This window comes from Trachypithecus francoisi, unplaced genomic scaffold (genome assembly GCF_009764315.1).
Source record: "Trachypithecus francoisi isolate TF-2019V2 unplaced genomic scaffold, Tfra_2.0 Lachesis_group8, whole genome shotgun sequence".
In the NCBI taxonomy this organism is placed as follows: Eukaryota; Metazoa; Chordata; class Mammalia; order Primates; family Cercopithecidae; genus Trachypithecus; species Trachypithecus francoisi.
In genome coordinates, this window is record NW_022681473.1 from 36,615,031 (window position 1) to 36,640,739 (window position 25,709).

The 25,709-nt window shown below is 35.8% G+C and overlaps 1 protein-coding gene across 5 annotated transcripts in view; it reads right to left on the reverse strand.

Moving 5' to 3' along the window:
- Nucleotides 1-25,709, reverse strand: part of METTL15 (methyltransferase like 15) — a 474,150-nt gene that overhangs the window by 254,828 nt on the left and 193,613 nt on the right. For all 5 annotated transcript variants that reach the window (XM_033208108.1, XM_033208107.1, XM_033208106.1 and 2 more), the window contains exons 5-6: nucleotides 22,535-22,726; nucleotides 17,111-17,289 (exon numbers count right to left, since the gene is read on the reverse strand). In XM_033208108.1, coding sequence (XP_033063999.1) covers nucleotides 17,111-17,289; nucleotides 22,535-22,726 — 371 coding nt within the window. The remainder of the gene's footprint in view (nucleotides 1-17,110; nucleotides 17,290-22,534; nucleotides 22,727-25,709) is intronic.

Consider the following 25,709-nt stretch of genomic DNA (forward strand, 5'->3'; position numbering starts at 1 on the left):
ATTATGAATTCGTGATCTCAATGATCATGAGTATTAATTATTTTTGGATGTGTTTGTGATATAGATTTTATCAACAACTAGACAAGGTAAATTCTTTATATTGTTTTTCTTTTGTCAAGTACCTATCACATGCCCAGAACTAACATAGGTAGTTTTAAAAGGTAATCTCTAAGCATTACAATAATCTTGTAAATTAGAAACCATTATCCTATTTTAGAGAGGCTTAGAATAGTTATGTTATTTGTTCAAGTTCACAAAGCTAGTAAATGGTTGAGATGGAATCTGAACCTAGGTTTTTGTATGACTCCAAAACTAACTTATTTTTCCATTACTCAGTGATATAATAGAAAACAGGGACATGAACTTTGACTAATAATACGAGACTGAAGGGGCTTTAAGAAAAAGAAAAAACAAAGACAAATCCTATGGTTGGAATGTGTTCCCCAAAGTTCATGTGTTGAAACTTAATGCCCAATGCAACAGTATTGAGAGACGAAACCTTTAAGAGATGATCAGGTCATGAGACTCTGTCCTCATGAATGCCACTATCTCAGGAGTGGGTTAGTTTTTGAGGAAGTGAACTCCTGATAAGAGGATGAGTTTGGTCCCCTTTCCTCTCCGGCATGCATGCTCTTTTGACCGTCTGCCTTTCTGCCATGAGCTGACATAGCTAGAAGGAACTCACTGGATGCTGATCTTTGATTTTGGACTTCCCAGCCTCCAGAACCATGAGCCAAATACATTTCTGATAAATTGTCCAGTGTCAGGTATACTGCTATAGCAGCACAAAATTGACTAAGACAACGAGAGAAAAGAACAAAGCAATAAAACAATACAGCATATTGGCTTGGTAGTTTGAAGGAAAAGTTCATTTTTCATCAAAGGAGTATACCGATGAAGTCAACAACTTTTAGGTCCTACCTGGTAGATTATCATTCACAGCTTTAACTTCTGAGATAGACACCTGAAGCCCACAGGGCTCTCGACTAATGTTTTCCAGAAGACTATGCATAACTGTCAACATTTTTTCTTCTTTTTAGGAAACAAATGTAGTAGCTTCAATATCATTGTTATATCTATGCTGTCTCTAAAACAGTTTAATGAATAATAATAATTGGGCAACAGAAATCTCCATTCAACAATCATAACTTAAATTATAATTAATAATAAACCACATTATCTTGTCAAATTCCAAGCTTAAACAGCTTATTGTGTGAGGTTTAACATGTTACCTGGGTAATGAGCTGCCGGTGTACCTCAAATGAGTTGGCAGCCCATCCTGAGTTCTTTAATGTGATGAAGAAAAGGGTGGGGAGGATAAAGTAGCAGCTGGGAATAACAACTTCAACAACAAAAAAAGGAATGCTTTCCTCTGTCTTAGTTTTCTTACACTGCTTCTTAAGATTTAGGTTCCCAGTCCCTTGACTGCCACTGATACCTCTGCCTGCTGACATCTTAACTATCCCTTCAAAGAGCAATGTAGCTGCTAGTGGTATAGGAAGTCTTTTCTGATGAATCCATTAATGAAATTCATATAGCACTATCCAATTCACTCAACTACCCACTAACTCACTCATTCTTATGTGTTCATTTGACAAAGGTTAAAAATAAAAAGATATCTGTAGACATCTAAAATATGTTATCAGATTTAGTTATCCAAGAATCATTTGAGGTAGCTATTACTATCCATATTTTGCACATAAAGAAACAGATTCAGAGAAGATAAATTTACAAAGCTAGTAAATTACAGAGTCAGCTCAAATCTATGTGACTCAACAATTCTTGCTTTTTCTAGGGCAGTCTATTGATTCCTTTAACATGTGTTCTAAGAGATGTAAAGTATTCAAGTAAATTACATATGATTGCTCTATCCTTGAAGAGCTCACACAGTTTATAAGGTAGACAAAATATAATGAAGCAAAGGCTAGTTAGGCATATGAACACATAAAGAAAAAGTAAGCAACTTCAGAAGGATGGCAAGAAGGAAAAGTTCAGGGCAAGATCTAAAGTAATAATATATGAACTGAATCTTGAAAGTGAGTATGAATTTCTCATTTACCCTGTACTTTTTGTTGATGACATTTCCACAATTGATAATTATACATTTATTTGAATGATGATTTGAATGTTTATTGACTGTTTCTCTCACTGAGAAATGATTAAATAACTTTCCAAAGTCACATAACCATTAAGTAGCAAAACAAAGATTTAATTGCTGCTCTTTCTGATTGTATAAAGCCTGCCATGCCACATTGCCAAGAGAAAGATAAAAGATGAACAAACTGCTGTGCTAGTTTAAATCAAAGACCATGCCCAACTTGGGAAATAATGGATGGAATCTCTCTCTCTCTCTCTCTCTCTCTCTCTCTCTCTCTCACACACACACACACACACACACACACCACACACACACACCACTGTCATCACCACCACCAGCAGCAGCAGTAGTAGTAGCAGCATTTCAGCAAGGTCTTAAAGATGAAAATGTTTTCAATGGTGGAGACGGGAAGATATTTTTTTCTAGGTGGAAGATATATCACAATCAAAGATACATGAAATACAATGTAAGACATGTTTAGGGGAAAAGGACAGAACAGTTAAGCCAGAATGTAGGAGAATAATAACAGAAAATTTGAAACAAGAATAGCTCAGACTAGAAAATACGCCTTCAAACATCAAGCTCAGGAGTCTGGGATCAAATGCATCTGTAACTGGAGTCACTGGAAGTTTTGAGCAAGTAAATGATATGATTAGTAAAGCTGTGATATCTTAGGGAATTGGTTGGATATTAAGGAATGGAATAAAGCCCACTCAAATTAAGTTAAGATTCTAAAAAAATTATTAAAAGGAGGTATAGGAATCACAAAAAGCCAACTGCAGGAAATATTACTAGGCCTTTAGGGAACTGAGAAGCAATCAGACAAGCACTCTTTCCATGCCTGTGTTTGGTTATATATTGATGGGTGCATGCGTGTGTATGTGTGTGTGTGTGTGTGTGTGTGTGTGTGTGTATCTGAACATTTCCTCCATTTTCTAGACATTCATTCTTTCCTCAAACTAATTTCCTTCATTCTGCTCTTGTCCCACTTTTCCTAACTCTGACTTTCACCTTGCTTTGGACTGAAAATGAGGCAATTCTGTCTCCAAATCTGTATTTCCAGTATCATCAACTTATAGTTTCTAAGTTTCCTGGCTCACATTTTGAGAGAAGTATCTAATTTACATGACTATCCAATTGGTTGCTTCTGGAGTAAACTGGTATAAACATAGGTGCCTAGGTTTCTTTATCAGGTAGCAGGAGTTGATGGGGGGTGGTCTAAGAAATTCAATGGGAAGAAGATATGGGTTTGGTAGAAACTCTGAAATATGTGTAATGCAGATGGATCTGAGAGGAAAAAGTGGACGTGAATAGGCCTCTAAGAAGTCTATTGTAATAGTCTAAATAACAGATAAACAATGGTAATGGTGGATATGGACAAGAGAAGACTGAAGTCACCAACAGGACAGAACTTAAGTGATCAAATGAAAAATTGTGGGGGGGGATGAGAGCGGGGCACAGAAAAAAAATGACTCAGGGATATCTCTGGTTTTCATCCCAGAGACTAGGAAAATGCTGTTGTAGCATCATAAAACACAGGAGATTGAATGGTCTAATAATACACTTACACCTTACAGGAAAGAAAATTAAATGAGAACCAGAGAGAAAAAGTTATTTGTCTTGAGTAATAGTTAATTATTGGCAAAAGAGGAATCAGACTTAGGGAAACTGGACTTGGCTAGAAAATGGTGATAAAAAATCTGGACCACCGGTTGTGGGTTGTGCTTCAAGATCCCCAAAGCAATGGAAAAGAATACTACTCAATGGGAATAATTTAAAATGCAAAGTGAAAGGTACCCATGTTAGTAAAGCAAAGATGAAAGGTAATAGGATTAGGCACTAAATAATAAGAGATGAAGTAGAAGTTGCTCAGGACTAGAGATAGTCACAGTTGGGCAGGTATAGAACAAGAGAAAAAACAAGTTAGCTGGGAACCAAGAACAGTATATTTTTTATTTTTTATTTTATTTTTTTTGGAGACGGAGTCTCGCTCTGTCGCCCAGGCTGGAGTGCAGTGGCCAGATCTCAGCTCACTGCAAGCTCTGCCTCCCGGGTTTACGCCATACTCCTGCCTCAGCCTCCCAAGTAGCTGGGACTACTGGCGCCCGCCACCTCGCCCGGCTAGTTTTTTGTATTTTTTAGTAGAGACGGGGTTTCACCGTGTTAGCCAGGATAGTCTCGATCTCCTGACCTCGTGATCTGCCCATCTCGGCCTCCCAAAGTGCTGGGATTGCAGGCTTGAGCCACCGCGCCCGGCCCAAGAACAGTTTAAAGAGGAGGTTTGTCAGTCAACAATGGTGGGGTGAATCAAAAGTGAGATTTGTGATGAGTCAAAAGAGAGATTTGTGTGATCAGCCAGGCAGGTGGCAGCAATCAAATGGAAGCCAGATATTACTGTAAGACACCAAACCCAGGAAGAGATTATTTTGGTGGAGAAGATAATGAAAATTTCAACATTATATATTTTGAGATTGAAGTATTGACATGGAATTTCAGCAGACATATAGAGCAGGCCACTACAAATGAGGGAGTACAGCTTGGAAATGGAAGTCTGAACCAGAGTCATTTATCTATTATCTATCGATCTACCTATGATTAATCTATCTACTGGCTGATTGATATAGAATGGCTATCCATCTTGCTATCCATGTCTGTCTGTCTATCTATCTATCTAATCTTTCTTTCTGGTGAACCTGCTAAGGGAGACATTCTATCTATCTATCTATCTATCTATCTATCTATCTATCTATCTATCTAATCTTTCTTTCTATCTGATGAACCTGGCTAAGGGAGACATTCTATCTATCTATCTATCTATCTATCTATCTATCTATCTATCCATCCATCCATCCATTCATCTATCTAATCTTTCTTTCTATCTGATGAACCTGCTAAGGGAGACACTTCAGTGATGAAGAAGTTTCAATGCAGCCTCATATATGGTAAATAGTGGGGAAAGAGAGTGGTTTTTTGCCCCTGGAGATTTGAGGAAACTAAATGTTATCATGCTTTGGTGATATATCATAACAACTGTCATTTAAAAAGCTCTGTCAATAAAAGATTCCTAAAAAAGACATAAATTATAGGGTGCATCTGGCTCATATAAGAAAGCTGAATTATTTTAAAGGAGAATAAGAACTTTATGATCAGTTATAGCTAATTTCAAGAACTATCTCTTCTTTGAAGCACTACATAAACAATTACAACCCTGGGGAGGAGTCCATTCTATGAGTGGAACTGTATCAATTAAACAAATTAACAAATGGGTTAAACAGTAGATTAGATACATCTTAAGAGTTAACCAGTAAAGCATCTTACCTAGATTATAACACAGAGAAAGACATGGGAAATACAAGAAACTAAGTATTGCAAAAGAGTAGAGAGAATGGGAGGAAAAAATATGGCTAGAAATAAAGTCTGACATTTTCAGGAATATAGAAATATTAAAGAAGCTCATTCTGTTTCATGAAGGACAAATAAAAACAAAGTCACAGCCAAGCACATCACAATTAAATATGAATGACAGGAAAATTTTAAAGGTAACCAGAGAAACAGAAAGAATAACTATAAAATAAAGACAAGCAGACTTTTCATTAGCCATAATAGACACCAAAAGATAATGAAATGGTATCTGCAAAGTGCTAAGTGAAAATAATCATAAACCTATCAATTCTATACCCAACTAAGCATCATTCAAAAGTGAGAGAAAATAAAAATACAGTTACACAAATGTAGCAACATACTCTCATAATCTGTATCTTTATCTTCATTGAAAATATCTTAAAATATGTATTTGGGTATGAGGAAAATTAATTCCAGAAATTAATGGGATTCATGAAAATATTATAAACTAAGAAATCAGTAAACATATATATGTAGCCAAATAAATACTATGACGTCTGCTACGTAACTAGGAAAGATCATTTTTTGTTAACTCTTAGCAAGTAAAACCTTTGTCTTCATCTTCATCAGTGCCCAGCACAAAGTAGACTTAGAATAAATACATGATGGTTAAATGGATACATAATGTGTCTACGAAACAGATGTTTCTAGGTCAAATTCACTATGTTGCTAATGAGAAAACTGAAATTACAGAAGATTGATCCTGTATTTTATGACATATTTAGCCTGATTTGCCCTTTAAGAGAACAGGAAAGATACTACAAGTGCAAAGACAATTATTACATTTTCTCTTCCTTTTGTAGGTATGAGTCTACCTCATAGTAAGTGCCTATATATGCTGCAGAAACTAGTTGATTAAAAGGCCTTCTTTACTAGTTGTCCCTAGTTGAGCTCATTGTATAAACATCAAAACTATGAAAAAAAGGCCATTCATTTATTCATTAAAGAAATATTGATTGAGCATCTATTTTAAGACAAATAATATATCAAGTTTTGATGACGCACCAATGAAGAAGACACATCTAATCCTTCCCCTCATATAGTCTTGCAGTCCAATTGATAAGAAAGTCATTAAATAAATAATTATGTATTAGGAAGTCAGCAAATATTTCTTGTTGTTTACTGTGTTCTATATGCTATCGCACACAAAAAATGTAAAGAGAGGTGATCTATTCTACAGTTTATAATACAGCAGAAGTGACTCTAAGTGATTGTAAATATTTGAGGCAATATACAGTCATCTGAAGATTACAGTGATAAAATAAATTGGGAAATTATGAAACTGCTAATATTTTTGACAAAAGTGAAGAGTTATAAGAGATAAAATATATTAAAAGTTAACAAATTCCTATTTTAAAAATTCTAAGAAACACATTTCCTAGATATTCCATAATTTTTCAAATTCAGTCACAAAGCAAAATATACAATATATAATAATTTGGAAGTACTATTCTTAATTTTTAGTAACAAAGTTTAAACACCAAAACTATTCTTTCTTCCATTATTCCCCTCCCAGCCCCAAAAATATAATCTTTGATCTTTGTCAATCCATTAAAATTGGGAATTCTCTCTCTTTGACATTCTTTTAAAATAACTTGAACATTTTAAACTTTAAAAATGAAAGCATATGCTTGTCTTCAAAGAACATTCTGAAACATACAAATATAATAGCTGATGCGTGACACTACTACTTTAAGGAGTGGAGCTGCATACTGTTGATTCTCTCAGTATTTTTGAGTGAAGAGAACATGTTATTGTATCTATCACCTAGACAAGATCTGAATCCATGTAAATATCAAAAACAAGATAGTACAAATAACATATAAGCCTGCCCGATCTAAATTCTCAAATGGAGAGCTCAGATAAATATCTGCCACCAACTTGTTAAGCCTTCTGAATTACTAGTTATAGGAACAAATAATCTTTCTTCATTTTTAGCAAATGAAAAGGAAAAAAAGATGGCCTGGCTAGTCATATATATCTTCACAAAATTAATATCAATGTGAAAACTGCTGATGTGTCAAACATACAATGCCAGAAGGTCCCTCTAATTTTCACTTGCAGAAGTACTAAAAGTATAAAACAACAAGAAATGGAGCAATGAGGTAACAGGATGCATTTTCTTGTCTCTTTTTCCCTAGAAGCAGTCTGAAATTCATCCAGAATCAGGAAGATCTACAGTACGTGGTTACTGTCCCAAAAATCTGATCCAGCTCAAGGTGACATTTAGAAAAAGGGATTCTAAGATAATGAGGAATTTCAGGAATTTGGAATTATATTAGGTCCTAAAATCGGACTCTGAATTGCCTGTCTTCTACTCTCCTCAGCCCCCTGAAATCCCACCTATTTCTTCATTTATTTGTTCATTCATCTTTTCATGTCTGCAGTTCATGAGTTTCTATTAGTTACCAGGAACTCTTCCAAAAATAGGCATCACTTCTGCCCCTAAAAGGCCTAACTCAAAGGTCTCCTTGTCTATAACTTCTACTTGACCCCTCTCCTCATTAAGTCCTCTCACTATATTAAAATAAATTTCTCTTTTTTCTGGGTTTCCATACCTTTTTGTTCATGATTCCATTATTTATGGCATTTATCACAAGATACAAAGTGCTGGAAGTATGTGATATCCTTGAAGACTGAGCTGTCAGCATTCTCCAGCAACACTGCCATACCTTAATCATAAGAAAGGGATCTAGAACAAAGTTATAATCAAAAGCAGAGTGTAAAATGAGATTACTAGCTTCTAATCCCAGCTCTAGTTGAGAAGAGGAAAGTAACCGAAGCTTTTTATACTTCAGTTACCTCATCTGTAACATGGGGATAAAACCAGTACCAGCCTCATGGGTTACTGTGAAGATTAAGTGAGTTAATACAGGAAAATGATTTCACATAGTACCTAGTATTTGCTCAGTAAGTGGTAGGTCATTCCTAGTATTTATCATTATTATTATCATTAAATTAGGGTTGGGCTACAGTCAGTTGCGATTAGAACATTCCCTGCTCCCCATTTGGTGCTACAAACTAAGAACAGCTAGACTTTTTTAGGAAAAGTTATTCATGTTTTCTTTCTTTTTTTTTTTTTTCCACATTCCATTCCCTTCTGAGTTCATGTACAGAATGTCTTTTGAAAGGATTACTTATTAAAATAAGAAATAAAACATGAGTTTACTTAAGAAATGCCATTTGCTAATTTAGTTGGCATGTCACTATATACACAGTGTGTAATAGACTGAATTTGAGAAATTTGAAATGACAGCAGAATAAGTGTAATTTTCATAGCAGCGGCAATGACAACTATGATATATTGGCGATGGCGAGCCATCCAAATTCAACTGTAGGTTTGACCATACCATTTTCCATCAGAGTGATAACTGAACACTCTAACACTTTTCCTTCCACTTCTTAATCAAAGCAATGTTAGTGTAAAGAGTGCTTTTTGAGAAAAATGAAGGAAGCAACATGTAGGTTATTAAACAATAAAAGGATGTCAAATTATCTTGATCAGGAATAAGTTTATGTTCCAACTAAAATGACAATGACTATTTCTTAATAAATGTTCTTATTTTCTTTTCTTTTCTTTTCTTTTTTTTTTTTTTTTTGAGGTGGAGTCTCGCTCTGTCGCCCGGACTGGAGTGCAGTGGCCGGATCTCAGCTCACTGCAAGCTCCGCCTCCCGGGTTCACGCCATTCTCCTGCCTCAGCCTCCCGAGTAGCTGGGACTACAGGCGCCCGCCACCTCGCCCGGCTAGTTTTTGTATTTTTAGTAGAGACGGGGTTTCACCGTGTTAGCCAGGATGGTCTCGATCTCCTGACCTGGTGATCCGCCCGTCTCGGCCTCCCAAAGTGCTGGGATTACAGGCTTGAGCCACCGCGCCCGGCCTTATTTTCTTATTTTTGAGACAGAGTTTTACTCTGTAACCCAGGCTGGAGAGCTGTGACACAATCTCAGCTCACTGTAATATCCAGCTCCCGGGTTCAAGTGATTCTCCTGCCTCAGCCTCCTGAGTAGCTAGGACTGCAGGCATGCGCCACCACACCTGGCTAATTTTTGCATTTTTAGTAGAGTCAGGGTTTCACCATGTTGAACAGGCCGGTTTCGAACTCCTGGACTCAAGATCAGTTTGCTTTGGCCTCCCAAAGTGCTTGGGGTATACAGTGAGCCACTGCACCTGGCATAAATTTTATCTTATTATCTTTTATTTTGAAGGTTCTCTCTGGATTAACAAAATTATGCTGAAAACAGATGATGGTTTCAGATACAGGTTGAGGCATGAGCCATCAATGCCACTGTGGAAAGATATACCTTACATGTTCCAGTGCAGAAAAAGATAATTATTCTTCTCCTTCCTACAAGTAACATAACTCCTAAGGGAAAAGCATCTTGGAATGAAATGATCAATCTATCATAAATCACACTATTTGGTTATGGACAGGAAAACAGAATTGGAAATGGAAGTCCACACTCAGAGTTCCAACTACCGCATTCCTTTACTGTCTGAATTACCTTAGTTCTGAATACAGAGGAGCAAAAAAAATGCTTACAAGAACATTTGCATTTTAAATTTCACAGATAACATTCCTATATACCATCTCATTTATTAGTCATAGCAAGATTTGTTATTCCTATTTTCCAGATGAGGAAATTGAGGGTCAGAGAAGATAAGTAAACTTACTCAAGTTCACAGAACAAGCAAGTGGCACAACCAGAAACAAGACTTCAGAATTTTTGATTCCATGTCCTGGAGAGTGTCACCTATTCCTCAAGCTGTTTTAATTTATACTGAAGACTTTGATGCTCAGGTTGTCTCCCTCTTCAATGTGAAGGAAAAAGTACAGTTTATCCTCAGTAACACCTAAGAACTTATATGTTTGTTCCCTTGAATTTTCATTTTTACTTTGGCTGGGAATGTACGCATCTTTTTATTGATTTATTTTTTCAGCAAGCATTCATTGAGCTTTGGCTATGTACCCAGTTCATGAGTCAGAATAAAGGTTACACAGAAGTTTCGGGAAAGGAATCAATCTATACATTTAATCAACATAAGCCACAAATATCTAAAAAGTGTCTCCCCCTTTTTTCTCTCATTCAAATAATTATATTATAAGCCTTCTGTCACTTTTTGATTGTTTAGAGATCAATTATCTATTTTATCAATTATTTCATGTTTATTTAATCTAAATCTCAATGATCTGAAAAGTGATTGGTATACTTCTTTGATTTTTAACATGAGCGAGCTCTGAGACTACAAGTGAATTTCAACATTGGTTTAAGCAAAACATAAATGGCATGGTTATGTTTATTAAAGAAAAATAATGATTATTGTCATAACTATTATTTGTCTCCATTTTAAGATGAGAAAGATGAGGTCTAGAATTATTCAAGTTTACACAAACAGCAAGTTGAAGAATCAGGACTTGAACGAAGATGTTTTCACTAAACTAGTTAGCACTTAACTGGTAATTTCCTTGATGTAACCGGAGAATGAAAAGAGCGCTAGAATATGAAAAAGCTCAAATATAAAATATGGGCAGCCAGCCTCTTGAGGAAAATACCCATATTTCTTTATTCAAAGGGATGTCTAGAATCCACCTCATTTTTAACACTATGCAAAACATCAATACATCAAATACATCAATTCTGCAAAATCCAGACCACGGCCATTTTTTCAAAATTAAGTGTATAAATTTTCTCTCTCCTGAAGAGATCAAGAATTTTTATATATGTCATCCATCATATGAATGATTTTTAATTAATAAAAATTTCTATCAAAGCATCATTATTCTTCACAGCATTCCTAAAGAACAAGATAGGAATTGCTATCATTTCAACTTACAAAGATGAATAAAGTACTAGAGGGCAATGGAGTTTTCCTAACTTACCTGCATATGTTAAGTGTTAATGTTGTGGGGGACGTAGTAGTCATTTTCATGCTGCTGAAAAAGACATACCCAAGACTGAGCAATTTACAAAAGAAAGAGGTTTAATTGGACTTGCAGTTCCAAATGGCTGAAGAGGCCTCACAATCAGGTCTCCTGAGAGCCATTCATTATCACGAGAACAGCACAGGAAATACCTGTCCCCATGATTCAGTCATCTCCCAGTGGGTCCCTCCCACAACACATGGGAATTATGGGAACTACAAGATGAGGTTTGGATGAAGACACAGAGCCAAACCATATAAGAGGACATTCGCTTTTCATGACCTACAAGACTGAACATCAATTTTTAAAATTAATGTTGAAGTTATTTTACTGAATCCAAACACTCTAAAAGCAGAGCTTTTCTGACTGAATGTGCATTTTGTTAACTGTATAAATTAACATTGAAAAAGTATTGCCAGGAACAGCTGCTTACACCTGTAATCCCAGCTACTCAGGAAGTTGAGCTGGGGGTTGGGGATCACTTGAAGCCAAGAGTTCGAGACAAGCACAGGCAACACAGGGAGACCCTATTTCTAAAAATAAAAATTAAAAAAATTAGCCTTCTGTGATGTTGGGCACCTGTAGTCCCAGCTACTCAGGAGGCTGAAGTCAGGAGGGCAGCTTGAGCCTCACAGCTCACTGTAGCCTTCAACTATGATTGCCCACTGCACTCCAGCCTGGGCGCAGACGGTAACCCTGTCACTTGAAAAAAAGGTTTTTAATAAAAAAATCTTTAAAAATGTATTTACTAAATACCTTTCAAGTGTTAAACATTAGGCTAAATGCTAGGACACAGTGATTAATACAAAAGTCACAGCAGCACTTATAATCTTGGTGGTTATAGTCTGGAACAGTATTGTCCAATAAAGATGTAATGTAATTCATGTTATTTAAAATTTTCTATAGCCACATTTAAAAAGCAAAATATTAATTTGAATACCATATTTGACCCAATATATCTAAATATTACCATTTCAACACGTAATGAAGATAAAATTATTTTTGTAATTTTTTTTTTCAAACTAAGTCTTCAAAATCTGGTGCATATTTTAGATTCATGAAACCTCTTAATATGGAGTAACTACACTTCAAGTGCTTTATAGCCAAATGTGGCTGTTGGCATTGGTGTTGTACAATATAAATCTAAGGGAATATTTAAATAGTAAGCAAGCAATAAGATATAGCACAATAAGTGCCAGACAAGGGAATGTAGTGCAATGGCAGCACATAGGAGACCATCTCAACTAATCTGAGTAGGGTTGGAAAAAACTTTGTGAGGAAGTGGCATTTCAACTGAGCTCTAAAGGATGAGCTGAAATTAGCCAGAGAAAAGGGTAGGGGTAGGGCAGGGAGATGAGAGAACAGGAAGGCCAATATTCCAGGCAAAAGGACATCCAAGGCCTGCAGGTGAATGACTATGGTGTGCTGGGAAGACTACAAGAACTTCAATATGGCTGGAACAAAGACTATTATGTGGAAAGGGGAAGATGAAAAGACAGGTAGGAGTCAGTTCATGGAGGAAGTTGCAAACCATGTAAAGGAGTTATGCTTTTATTCTAAGAAATCTATCCTTTCTAAAGTCTCTAGGCCTGTATTATATTTATGCAACTGGCAACTTCAGGCTGAAATGTGCTCATCTTCACTGGAATACAACAGGGAGTAAGAGAGATGAAGATGAAGAGGCTAAACCTAGATGACCATTTATCAGAGGTGATGAAGAATCTAGTTCTGGATTAGATGAGTCCCTTAGGCCATTTTCAACTCTTAGATTTTACAATTCCAACTCTTTAGCTAGAACATTAGAATAAACATTATGCTTAATAAAATGTGGATTTGTTATTTATGAATCATTTTTGGAGGGAACACTGTATCTAACACTGCATTTGTGTTAAGTATTTATATTAAGATTCATGGCTGGTAGTTCTGAATAGTATATGTATGAACATGTGTGGTAGTAAGAACAGTGAAATCCTACAGGTTGTTTCTGGAATTCTCTTGTAAGTTGCTTATAAATTACTGCTTTGATAATTTGCAAAGTAATTCACAATGCTTGTAAGTGCTCTGTTCCAACTTGGAGCCTTGAACCTGTCTTTTGGAACTCCCATGATATGGAAGAGTACTGGAACTGTAGTTATTTATACCAGCAAAAGGCACCAAACTTTAGATTTTACAATTTACAACTTAATCATGTGACTGACAGGATCCCACTGAGGGTGTGATTCCAAGTGTGTTGTTCTTCCTTGTCCTACTGAATTATTAGTTTTTGGAAAGCAAAGAAAGTGATTTATATTTCCATCGATATGGATTTTAATATGTGTCAGGAACTGTGCTGCATATTTCCTAGAGTGCTTGATAGTTTTGAACGTATTTAGTATGAATTTATCAGAATCAGAAAACACATTTAAATATAGTCATTGCATATTATAGCTTGCCAAAATACATATTTGTTAAACAAAGATACTGCTTAGGAATTGTACTGGGTTTATAGAGTCCCCAACAATTCATGTCTACCCAGCACAATTAATTTCTACCCAGAACCTATAAATGTGATCTGACCTAGAAATAAGGTCTTTGCAGAGGATTTCAAGTTAAGATGAGGATATACTGGATCAAGTGTGGGCCCTAAATCCAACATGACTGGTGTCCTTATAAGAAGAGGGAAATCTGGGCACAAAGACAGATGCCCAGGGAGAACGCCAAGCGACTATGGAGGCAGAAACAGTGACAAGCCAAGGAACACCAAGGATTGCTGGCAACCGCCAGATGCTAGGAATAGTAAGGAAGGATTCTCCCCTAGCTCACTTCTAACATCTTGATTTCAGACTTCAAGTCTCCAAAACTGTAAAAGAATAAATTTCTGTTGCTTTACGGCATGAAGTTTGTAGTACTTAGTAACAGCAGCCCTAGGAAACCCATACAGGAACCTGTGCCCTTCCAATTACATCTCCTATTTTCTTTATGTAGTACCTCTTGATTTACTGGACTTGACAGATTTAATCCTTTTCTCTGTTAAACAAATTGTGTGAGGGTTGGATTCTATTCTTTGGATTCTCTGGTACTTCTATACAGTTCTAGTCCCATCAAAAGAGCTGTGCACTTACAGCCCAGAATGTTCACTGTTATCATTATGTAATTTAATTACATATTACATAAACTGAGGAAATATGAATGCAAAAGGAAAGACAGCTGCAGTGTCCAAGAAAACTAACTTGGAAACTTTGGAAACTCTTGTTAAAGGTGAATCACTTAAAAAAATTCAATCAAATTAGGTATGAGTGAGGCAATTGTAAAAGACTAAAATGAAATCATGAAAATCTAGAAAAACTTCTCATTCAGATGGATTTGCAAATGCCTTTAAAGTCTTACTTCATTATACTAAAACTATAACCAGAACTTATAGGACATATGCCATGAGTGTGGTTTGTTAAGAATGAATTTTGTGGAACTGCAATTAAAACCCAAGCATACAAATATATGTAGATTTGTATAAGTTCTATAAATCTCTGCTTTTATCAAATTTTCTATTGACCACACTATCACAACTCTTGATTACAATAAAAAGGAAAGAGAATTTTCACTGTAAGTACAGGTTATTACATGATGTTTTCATTCAGTTCCCTGACTATATAATCTATTAGTCTATAAACTTTGTAAACACAGAGGTTATATCTGATTAGCTCCTATTTTAACTTTAGTGTTTAGGATAGTGCCTAGTATAAAGCAGCCTCTCTCAAAGTATTTTTTGAATAAATGAGCACAAAATGAAAACACATTTTTGTTTTTCCCTTTTCCAAAAAATCATATTATCATTAACAAAGTTGTATTATTACAGACTGATATTTATGATATAAAAATGGACTAATTCCAGATAACTCAGTGTTTTAATGGCACTTACTAAAATGAGGTTTTATTTATCATATATGAGTATTTTCACTTTTACTGTATCATTTCTCATAGCTCTAATATGCTTTTCATATCATAATCTTTCTGAAAGTACTTAAATTGTTCCTATTGTGCACCTTCACATAATTTCTACTTAATGCCAAAGTGTTATTTCTGCAAGTTTACAAGGTAGGATGCACAGACAGAAAAGGTAGCTTAAAGACAGATTCCCAGTTATGCCTCAAATTCATGAGCTTTCAAATTCTAGATTACTATTGCAAACTACTCCTCAAGCCTCAGTTTCCTTAGTAATCAGAAGAGGTTTTCTGACTAGACAATTTCTAGAATGCTCTCCAGCCCCAATCCCTCATTTTCAGCACGAATTTTAGATTTGCTTATAAATAAAAAGTATCACTTCTCACTGCTTTTCTTTCCAGTATGGGAGACAGAAAATAATACACAGGTAAAGAATTACAGAAAGGATATGGTGGAGACATGTTAGTGAGTACGGAGTGGTTAAAGGAACACCAGACAGAAGATGACTTTAATATCAGCATGCTGGTATAAACTCTTTTTCAGGGGGGAAGAAATGAAATATTTTATGTTCATATAACCACAAGAATTCTCCTCTTAAACCTGCATAAAGAAATCTCAATAGTAAGTCTGAAGGGCCCTGAGATATGTGGCTTAAAAAATTAAAGGCTAGCCAACTCTTTATATTTCATTATAATAACTAGGTAGAATATAGTCTTATTTAATTATATCATAAAACAATTGCTATGTGATCTGTAAATACTAAAGATCTAAATGAATTTATAATTAAGTTTTACTTTTTAAACTATAGATAATATTAAGAAAGAGACGGCCAATATCAGGTTCTATTTATAAGTTACACAAATATTCCTTTTTTAAAAACTTCTTAAAATTTACTTAAGTAATTTAATAGGAACCACTGGAAACAAATCTTAATACATTTGGTAAATAAAAATGATACAGGGTTTCAGATGGTCCAACAAGATGAAGAATTTATCATTGGAATTCTGTTAAATAACTGCAAGAGTTATATTTTTGCCTCGGAAAACTTTCATCATGGAACACAGCTGTGAAACAACTTTGGCTTCAAACAGAAAGGCTATAATAAAGCGCCTCCTAGCTAGAGTTAGGTTCAAGAGGTTTATGGTGGTGAATAGCGAAATAGCAGAAAAGATGAAATGTTTCAATAAGCCCCTCAGGCTGATTTAGTTAGCATTCACAAAGTGGAATAACCTATACATCATATACCCTTTGTTAGTTGGTTGTTTGGAATAGATATATGAGTCACTGGATTTTATTTTAGCATTTGGGCAATGCAATTCTCCTTTTGCCCACAATATTAAAATGCAGAAATGTGAAACTAAGAGAAGTAATGTCAGATCTTATACAGGGTGCTTATCAACCATTGTGATGGATCAAGAAATCCTTTCACTCATCATTTCATGTTTCACCTTGGTAGGCACAAATGATAATTATATTGTGTAAAATAAAAATCTACTATTATATAAATTAGCAAAGTACAGTATACTTTTTTAAAAATTGTATTTGGGGGAGAGGTTTTGAAGGGGAGAAGCTTGCACAAGCAAAAGAAAGCTGACATTAAAGAAAGATAGGCAAGATTCTATCCTGCATGATTTCAAGTATAAATGAATCCCTCTGGGAGTTTGGGGGATTAATGCACACACACATGTGCATGAGTACACACACACAAATACATGCACACACGTAAATATAATTTTTTCTCTTAGACACTGTTGAGAATTAATGAGGCTACCTGCAACGATGCTGGCAAGCTGCTGGGTTCTGGTGATGGGGTAGATGCTGCGTGCCTGAACAATGGCTGAAGCAATTTTCTTGGCATGCTTCTCCTCCCCATATGTTCTTAGGATAGATGCAAGTGCCGGTTGATCTAAAGCATTCACAACATCAGCAGCAGTGGGCATGTCAGGGTACCTACGCACAAGAAGAGCCAATTAGTTCACTGACATCAGTTTTCATTGACAAGAAGTGAAACTTCAGAGTACTGAGACATAAAGTCAGACATATACACATGGTCTAGGAGAACTGAGGTTTTAAAGTCAGAGACTGAAACACTAAGCAAATGAAATAGACTTTCTATTTCAAATACCCATCATTATGGCAAGTGGTGATGGTTTGTAACATTCATCAAGGTCAAGGCAGCAGGAAGTTAAAATATTTTAATAACCTTAAACTTGTAATTCACAAAGAAATGTTTATTGTTCGTGTGTATTTTTCTCGAACTAAAACACTGAAAAATGGTTAAATTTAAGTTGTTCAAAATTTAAATTACTGCTTGAACGTTTTTTTCAATATAGAATATACAAGGTTTGCTGATGATATTTAAACAAGTCTAAATCTCAATAACTTGACTAAATCTGAGGCTGTAAAATATCTGATTACCTGTGGAGACACAAATTAAACTTAGAAAATCTATTAAAAAAAAAGATACTGCTGGTCAGTTTCCCTCACAAAAACTCATACAACCTTAATGGCAATAATGCATATTATTCAAATGTTTAACAATATTTGGTCATTCATCCATAACAAAGGTCACCACATGACAAAACCAGGTAATCAATAAGCAGTATTGAACAAGCCTAGATAGTAATTTTAGGTGGAGGAGGAATAAAAGTTACCAACCTCTGGTCAAATAGAATAAATTATAGTCAGAAACAGCATTTACTCTGTTCAGACCATTCCTGTTTACCTTAGGGAAATGGGCCAAAGAATTCTAATTGATGAGCTAATTGTGACCTTACATATTAGAAAAATAGCTTTGCTAATGGTGCAGTTACTGCTCTTACAGTTAATATGTTGGATTGATTTTTGGTAACATACTGTGAGGATCTGTAAGTAACAACAGTATGGTAGCTTTAAGAACTGAGGGTCCAACCAGAGTCGGGTAGCCAAGAAACACCTGAAACTCTCCTTAAAAATACTAAAATATACATTGTTAACATGCCTAGTGCCTCCAGCAGAAAATCTTTTTGCTGTCTTTGGCTTGTCCCTAGATTTGTCATGACTTTCATCTCTTCTTATGTCTCTTTGTCTCTTTTTTTCATCCATAGCTTGTTTTTCAGATTTTCTTTTTTTTTGAGATGGAGTTTCACTCTTGTTGCTCAGGCTGGAGTGCAATGGTGGATCTTGGCTCATTGCAACTTCCGCTTCCTGGGTTCAAGCGATTCTCCTGCCTCAGCCTCCCGAATAGCTTACAATAATGGTTTTTATGTCAGTCTGCCATTAAACTCACAGAACAATGAATGTCTTATAAGGTAGCCCTATTTCTATCTCAGTATGCTTTGCTTCTTCAGCTTTCAGGATGAAGATCTGGTCTTTGGAGTTCAACTGATCTGGATTAGAATCCTGGCCTTTCTACTCATATTGAGTAAGATTTTTAACCTATTAGAGCCTCAATTTTTAACCTGTGAAATGAAAGTAACAATTATTAACTCACAGAATGGTTTGGATAATTATTGGTGCACACAATTGTAAAACAGAAATATAATGCCTACAATATAAAAGATGCTCAATGCATGCCACTGTCCTTTAGATCTTCCCCATTCATAAATTTGCAAAGCATAATTTGTGGCTTAAATAACAAAATCCCTGCTAAACCTGACCTATTTGTGAATTCAACTGCTCAAACTACTGAATAAATGAATGAGTATCTGAATGAACTGTGTTAATGACGTGAAATTTAGAAATTTATCTATGGGATACAGTCCAGTTTTATCAAGAGAATTTTATGATGAGTATAGATGTACTTAGCAGTTTTTAATGACATTTTTCTATCTTTAAGAAAATTAAAAAGCATTTTGTTCAACACACATAATTTTACTTTAAACAAGTAATTGGACAATACACATAATTTTATTTTACTCTTATATTAACAATGATTGATGGTGTAGAAGTTTCCATAGTGCTACAGTGCAAAAGGTGCAACACTGGAAGGTTTGGAAGGCTGCTAGGCAGCTTCAGGATAGGCATTCACGTGGTAAACGAGTCAAGACCCAAGAGCTGCCCCCCAACTAATAGATTTGATCTTGTCAGTCCTCCAGAGTTCACTGACTTACAGTGACTAAACTTAGAAAGAAAATATAAACACAAGTGATAATTAATTACCTTCTAGTGAAGACTATAACTGCCAACAGAACTAGACTCTCAAATTCTTGAAGCTATGAATTTCTTTCTATGGCTTCCACATGAGAAACCTTACTATAATCTGAAAGCTGCTGTTGAAATTAGAATCAGCAAAGAATAAATTATGTTTTTTAAGACTCCAGTGTTAAATGACAACTGGTTAAGGAAGCCTCTTGCATCCGTCTTCATCACAGGGATAATCTCCCTTCAGGAACTAACAGGCCATATTTTTTGGCCTGGATTAGCCAAGGCAAACATATACCACTTGGATTAGCATTGCACGTGTTTGAATCTATGACTTTTCTTCTTCAATGAATTCACGTGAATCAACCCCCCCTTTTCAAATGCTAAATACTTTCTTCAGAGCTGTTAAAATCTTTAAGTTAACAGTCTATACCATCTACCCGAAAGCCATTCAACATTTTAAGATCTATTTACTCAATTCTAATTTGATCCATTAGATATTAATTTAAGAGTTTAATTCTCAGTGTCAACGTTATTTTCTTTTTTATTTTATTTTATTTATTTATTTATTTATTTATTTTTTATTTATTTTTTATTTTTTTATTTTTTTTTAAATTATACTTTAAGTTCTAGGGTACATGTGCATAACGTGCAGGTTTGTTACATATGTACACTTATGCCATGTTGGTGTGCTGCACCCATCAACTCGTCAGCACCCATCAATTCATCATTTATATCATGTATAACTCCCCAATGCAATCCCTCTCTCCTCCCCCCTCCCCATGATAGGCCCCAGTGTGTGATGTTCCCCTTCCCGAGTCCAGGTGATCTCATTGTTCAGTTCCCACCTATGAGTGAGAACATGCGGTGTTTGGTTTTCTCTTCTTGTGATAGTTTGCTAAGAATGATGGTTTCCAGCTGCATCCATGTCCCTACAAAGGACGCAAACTCATCCTTTTTGATGGCTGCATAGTATTCCATGGTGTATATGTGCCACATTTTCTTAATCCAGTCTGTCACAGATGGACATTTGGGTTGATTCCAAGTCTTTGCTATTGTGAATAGTGCCGCAATAAACATACGTGTGCATGTGTCTTTGTAGTAGAGTAATTTATAATCCTTTGGGTATATACCCAGTAGTGGGATGGCTGGGTCATATGGTACATCTAGTTCTAGATCCTTGAGGAATCGCCATACTGTTTTCCATAATGGTTGAACTAGTTTACAATCCCACCAACAGTGTAAAAGTGTTCCTATTTCTCCACATCCTCTCCAACACCTGTTGTTTCCTGACACCCAGATTCATAAAGCAAGTCCTTAGAGACCTACAAAGAGACTTAGACTCCCATACAATAATAATGGGAGACTTCAACACTCCACTGTCAACATTAGACAGATCAACGAGACAGAAAGTTAACAAGGATATCCAGGAATTGAACTCATCTCTGCACCAAGCGGATCTAATAGACATCTATAGAACTCTCCACCCCAAATCAACAGAATATACATTCTTCTCAGCACCACATCGCACTTATTCCAAAATTGACCACATAATTGGAAGTTATTTTCAAGCTCTTGGGAAAACCACAGGGACCCTGATTCACAAACTACAATTTGCTGATAAGTCTTTAAATTAACAGTATGGGATTTACTACTAGTAACTAGAAGTTTGTTTCATTGTATTTCAGAAATTGGCTTGATGTTTTATTACCTCTGCACAACCACCTCCATCTCCACACATGAGACTATATTTCACGTTTACTATTAGTTAGTTGTTCTTAAAGGATTTTTATTATTTTCTTTTATCATTACATTCTTCATTCTGTGAATGCCAACAACATGTGCAAAAGAAGGTATAACATTTAGGAACAACAGAGTCCCAACAAATATAGGTCACAAGCCAAGTTAACAGGTTGTATCACAACATAGGGGAAAAGGCTATATGTGAATAATTACCACAAAACAAAGCAGTTTGTGGTGGGGCATGATATGAGAGAGAAAAACCACAGTTAAGTTTTACAGGTATAGGCTGTCCATTCCCTAGGTCAGTATTGAGAATAGACACAGGTCCTAATCTAACCTTTTAACATTAATTTAGACAATTAATATAAAGAAATTGTTGGCCGGTAATGGTGGCTCATGCCTATAATCCCAGCACTTTGGGAGGCTGAGGCAGGTGGATCACATGAAGTCCGGAGTTCGAGACCAACCTGGACAATATGATGAAAATCCATCTCCACTAATACAAAAATAATTAGCCAGGCATGGTGGTACATGTCTGTAATCTCAGCTACTCAGAAGGCTGAGGCATGAGAATGGTTTAAACTCGGGAGGTGGAGGTTGCAGTGAGTTGATATCATGCCACTGCACTCCACCCTAGGTGACAGAATGAGACTCTGTCTCAAAAAAAATAAAGAAAGAAAGAAAATAATTTTTTCTATACTTTCCTAGAATATGATCGTTTTTGTGTTATTTAATCTATTTGAATAATGGAGAATAAATGTTGGTATTTCCAGGAAGAGGAGGTGTAGAGGATATCTTATTATAGTACTGTGTTTGATATCATATCATAAATTAGTTTTTCTGGAGAAGGTTCAAACAAAGTGATTGTATAAGACAAGACAAAACACACTTACTGACTCTAAGATCTTGCCTTTTTTTTTTTTTTGTATTCTAAAAGAGGATGCCTTAAATATATATAGTTCTTTTTGCTTCTCACAAGAGGCATAGTTGGGCATGAATAAAAATGAAATCGTTATTGCAGTATCGTGCTATTTACTGATACTGGTTAACACTCTAAAACCCATATTGCATAAGTAAAAAAGATAATCAGTATGAAAGTTATACTCTTCACTATTTTGTGTAAATGCAGTAATTGTTTTTCTTTAAAAATCCTAAATCCAGAGAAATACTGATGTGTATAATGAGTATCAAACAAACTGATTTATTATGTATTGGTAGTTTTAGGTGTAGGCATGTAATGGAAATTCTGTAGTCTTAAAAAAAATAAATTCAGAGTGTTTTTGATAAATTGATTTCTTGTTGTGAGAAGAAGTGCTTTATGAATACTCACCTGCCACCATCCATTCTCATGTCCAAGGGGCCGTCTTTCCAAAGGGAAAAACCTCTTTCAGGAGTATCAAGTTGCATGGAGGAACACCCAAGATCCATAAGAACTCCATCAAAAGTTCCTGGCTGCACCCCAGCTTTCATTAATAAGGCTTCTGCCTGGCTGAACTGGCCCAGCATAGCTCGGATTTGTTTACTGTGAGTAAACCCAGGAGATAGAGAAAACACTTCTGTTAGATAAAAGTCTTTCTAAAGTCTATGATCAATGGAAGGGAGCACATTCTATTACTACATTATTTAACTAATATACATTTACCGAGTGCTTAGTGTTGTATAAAGACATGGATATGGAAACTATACATCTTCGGTCTCAAACACCAGAGCTGGTTTAATGGAATTTTATTACTGCTGATAAACACAATTTATTGTATATCTTTGTGAAGGGATACAATATATTCATAAGTTAGAAAAATTCCTTTGTCAAACCAGGTCTTTCATATTTTCTTAAAAAATTCTTACATCTATGGGTAAAGAAAGAAGCATATGTCATTCTATCAAAAAGATAACAAGTAAGCCAATTTAAATACAGTAAATAATATAATATAAATCATAAAAAAGATGTCAAATATGTTCAAACCAATCATTTTAGCTTTCTCCATGTTTTTCCTATAATTTAGAATATGGTGCTATGCAGCTATAAACTTGAAGGATGAAACTATGACTAAAATAAATGCCTTCTTTCAGAAGGGATTATCTCTCAGCAGGGATTCTGAAGTGAATGGAGCATTCAGAACCAACAGACAGGCAGGAGTTGGGATCACCTCGCAGCTATACTAACTCTTCCTACATATAGTGAGATGCTGCCTTCAGGGTTCTTTAGAAGCCTTAAGGCAACTAGCATGAATTTTGGAAGGTGAATGAGAAGAGAAAATTGGGCAATACTCTCAAGACGTCATTCCCTCTGTCTAAAGGTGGGTAGAGTGAGTTTGGATTTCAACAGTGTTGGATAATTTACATTTATGATATTTACTTATATGTATATTGTTTAAGGTGAACTTCACAGCTCAATAGTAATTTTTTAATAAAATTCCAATGGAGAAAGTAATTGAATATCTGCTATGGGTCAGGCATGATGTTATTTGGAGTGTACATAAAGATTAATAAAGCATGACTTTCTGTGCTTTGAGCTGAGAGGAAAAGATGTACAAACAGTTTACAAAATACTCTGATGGGTGCCACTAACAGAATGATGAACAAATTGCCCTGTTCTTATTTGGAAAATAAAAATGCTAATACTAGCACTGGAAACACAGAAATAACAGAATCTTGCTATTGAAAGGCAACTCACAAGTCAATTATTACTATCACATAACCGATATTTGAATTTTTCCCCAATCCAACATCACTGCTGGATGAGTGGACAGAAAGGAAAGTCACTGTTTTAACTACCTCCTGCATATACCATTAGTGAGAGAGGGCTTCCAATTCTAAGTTTGTGAAGAGGTGCAAACACAGGATTTCATTTGACCCAACACTGGCCAGATGAAACAAAAGTTTGTTTTATTTTATTATTTTTTTTAATTTTATTTAACTTTTAAGTTCAGGGGTACATGTGCAAGTTTGTTATATAGGCAAACCTGTATCATGGGGGTTTGTTGTACAGGTTATTTCATTACCCAGGTATTAAGCCTAGTATCTATTAGTCATTTTTCCTGATCCTCTCCTTCCTCCCACCCTCTCCACTCTGGCAGGCACCAGTGTGTGTTATTCCCCTCTATGTGTCCATGTGTGGTCATCATTTAGTTCTCACTTAAAACCACGAGCATGTGGTATTTGGTTTTCTGTTCCTGCATTAGTTTGTTAAGGATAATGGCCTAGAGCTCCATCCATGTTCCTGCAAAGGACATGTTCTCATTGTGTTTTATGGCTGCTTAGTATTGCATGGTGTAGATGTACCACATTTCTTTATCCAGTCTACCACTGATGGACATTTAGGTCGATTCCATGTTTTTGTCATTGTGAATAATGCTGCAACGAACATATGTGCACACGTGTTTTTATAATACAACAAGTTACACTTCTTTGGGTATATACCCAGTGGTGGGATTGCTGGGTTGAATGGTATTTCTGATTTTAGGTCTTTGAGGAATCATTACACTGTCTTCCACAATAGTTGACCTAATTTACACTTCCACTAACAGTGTATAAGCATTCCTTTTTCTCTGCAACCTCGCCAGCATCTGTTATTCTTTGACTTTTAAATAATAGCCATTCTGAATGGTGTGAGGTGGTATGTCATTTGTGGTTTTGATTTGCATTTCTCTAATGATCAGTGATGTTGAGTTTTTTTCCATACGGTTTATTGGCTGCATGCAAGTCTTCTGAGTCAAAAGTTTATTAATCACATATATTCCCCTCCCAGCCAAAGGGAAGAAGCCATTACTTGCCATACAGGGTCACATAGGGGTTGCACTCAGGAAGAGAGTGGAAAATCAGGGGCTGTGAGAAGCAGATTTTAAGAGGTTGGGCTGCCCCCTGGTTCCCAGAATAATGTTTCTGGTTTGTTTGGATAATCCCTTGATCTGGCAGGAATTGAACCTGCTAATGAGGGATAAGCAAAAATTATGCCTGATCCCTTTGATAGAAAGGATTGTTTGGCTAGGTAACCTTATCTGCAACAATATAGTGGGGAGAGGAACTTGTGGCTAGGCTATTTGAGAAAAAAATAATTTCTTTATATATATTAAAAACATAAATTATAGCTCCTTCCACACCATCACAATGGTGCACATGGGTGTCCTGGCTGATGCTCTCAAGAGCATCAACAATGCCAGACAGAGAGGCAAATGCCAGGTTCTTATTAGGCTGAGTTCCAAAGTGATTGTCGGGTTTCTCACTGTGATGATGAAGTATGATTACATTGGCGAATTTGAAATCACTGATGATCACAATGCTGGGAAAATTGTTGTGAACCTCACAGGCAGGCTAAACAAGTGTGAGGTGATCCCTCATCACTAAACAAGTGTGGAGTGATCAGCCACAGATTTGATGTACAACTCAAAGATCTAGAAAAATGGCAGAATAATCTGCTTCCATCCTGCCAGTTTGGTTCCATTGTAATGACAACCTCAGCTGGCCTCATGGACCATGATGAAGCAAGAAGAAAACACACAGAGGAA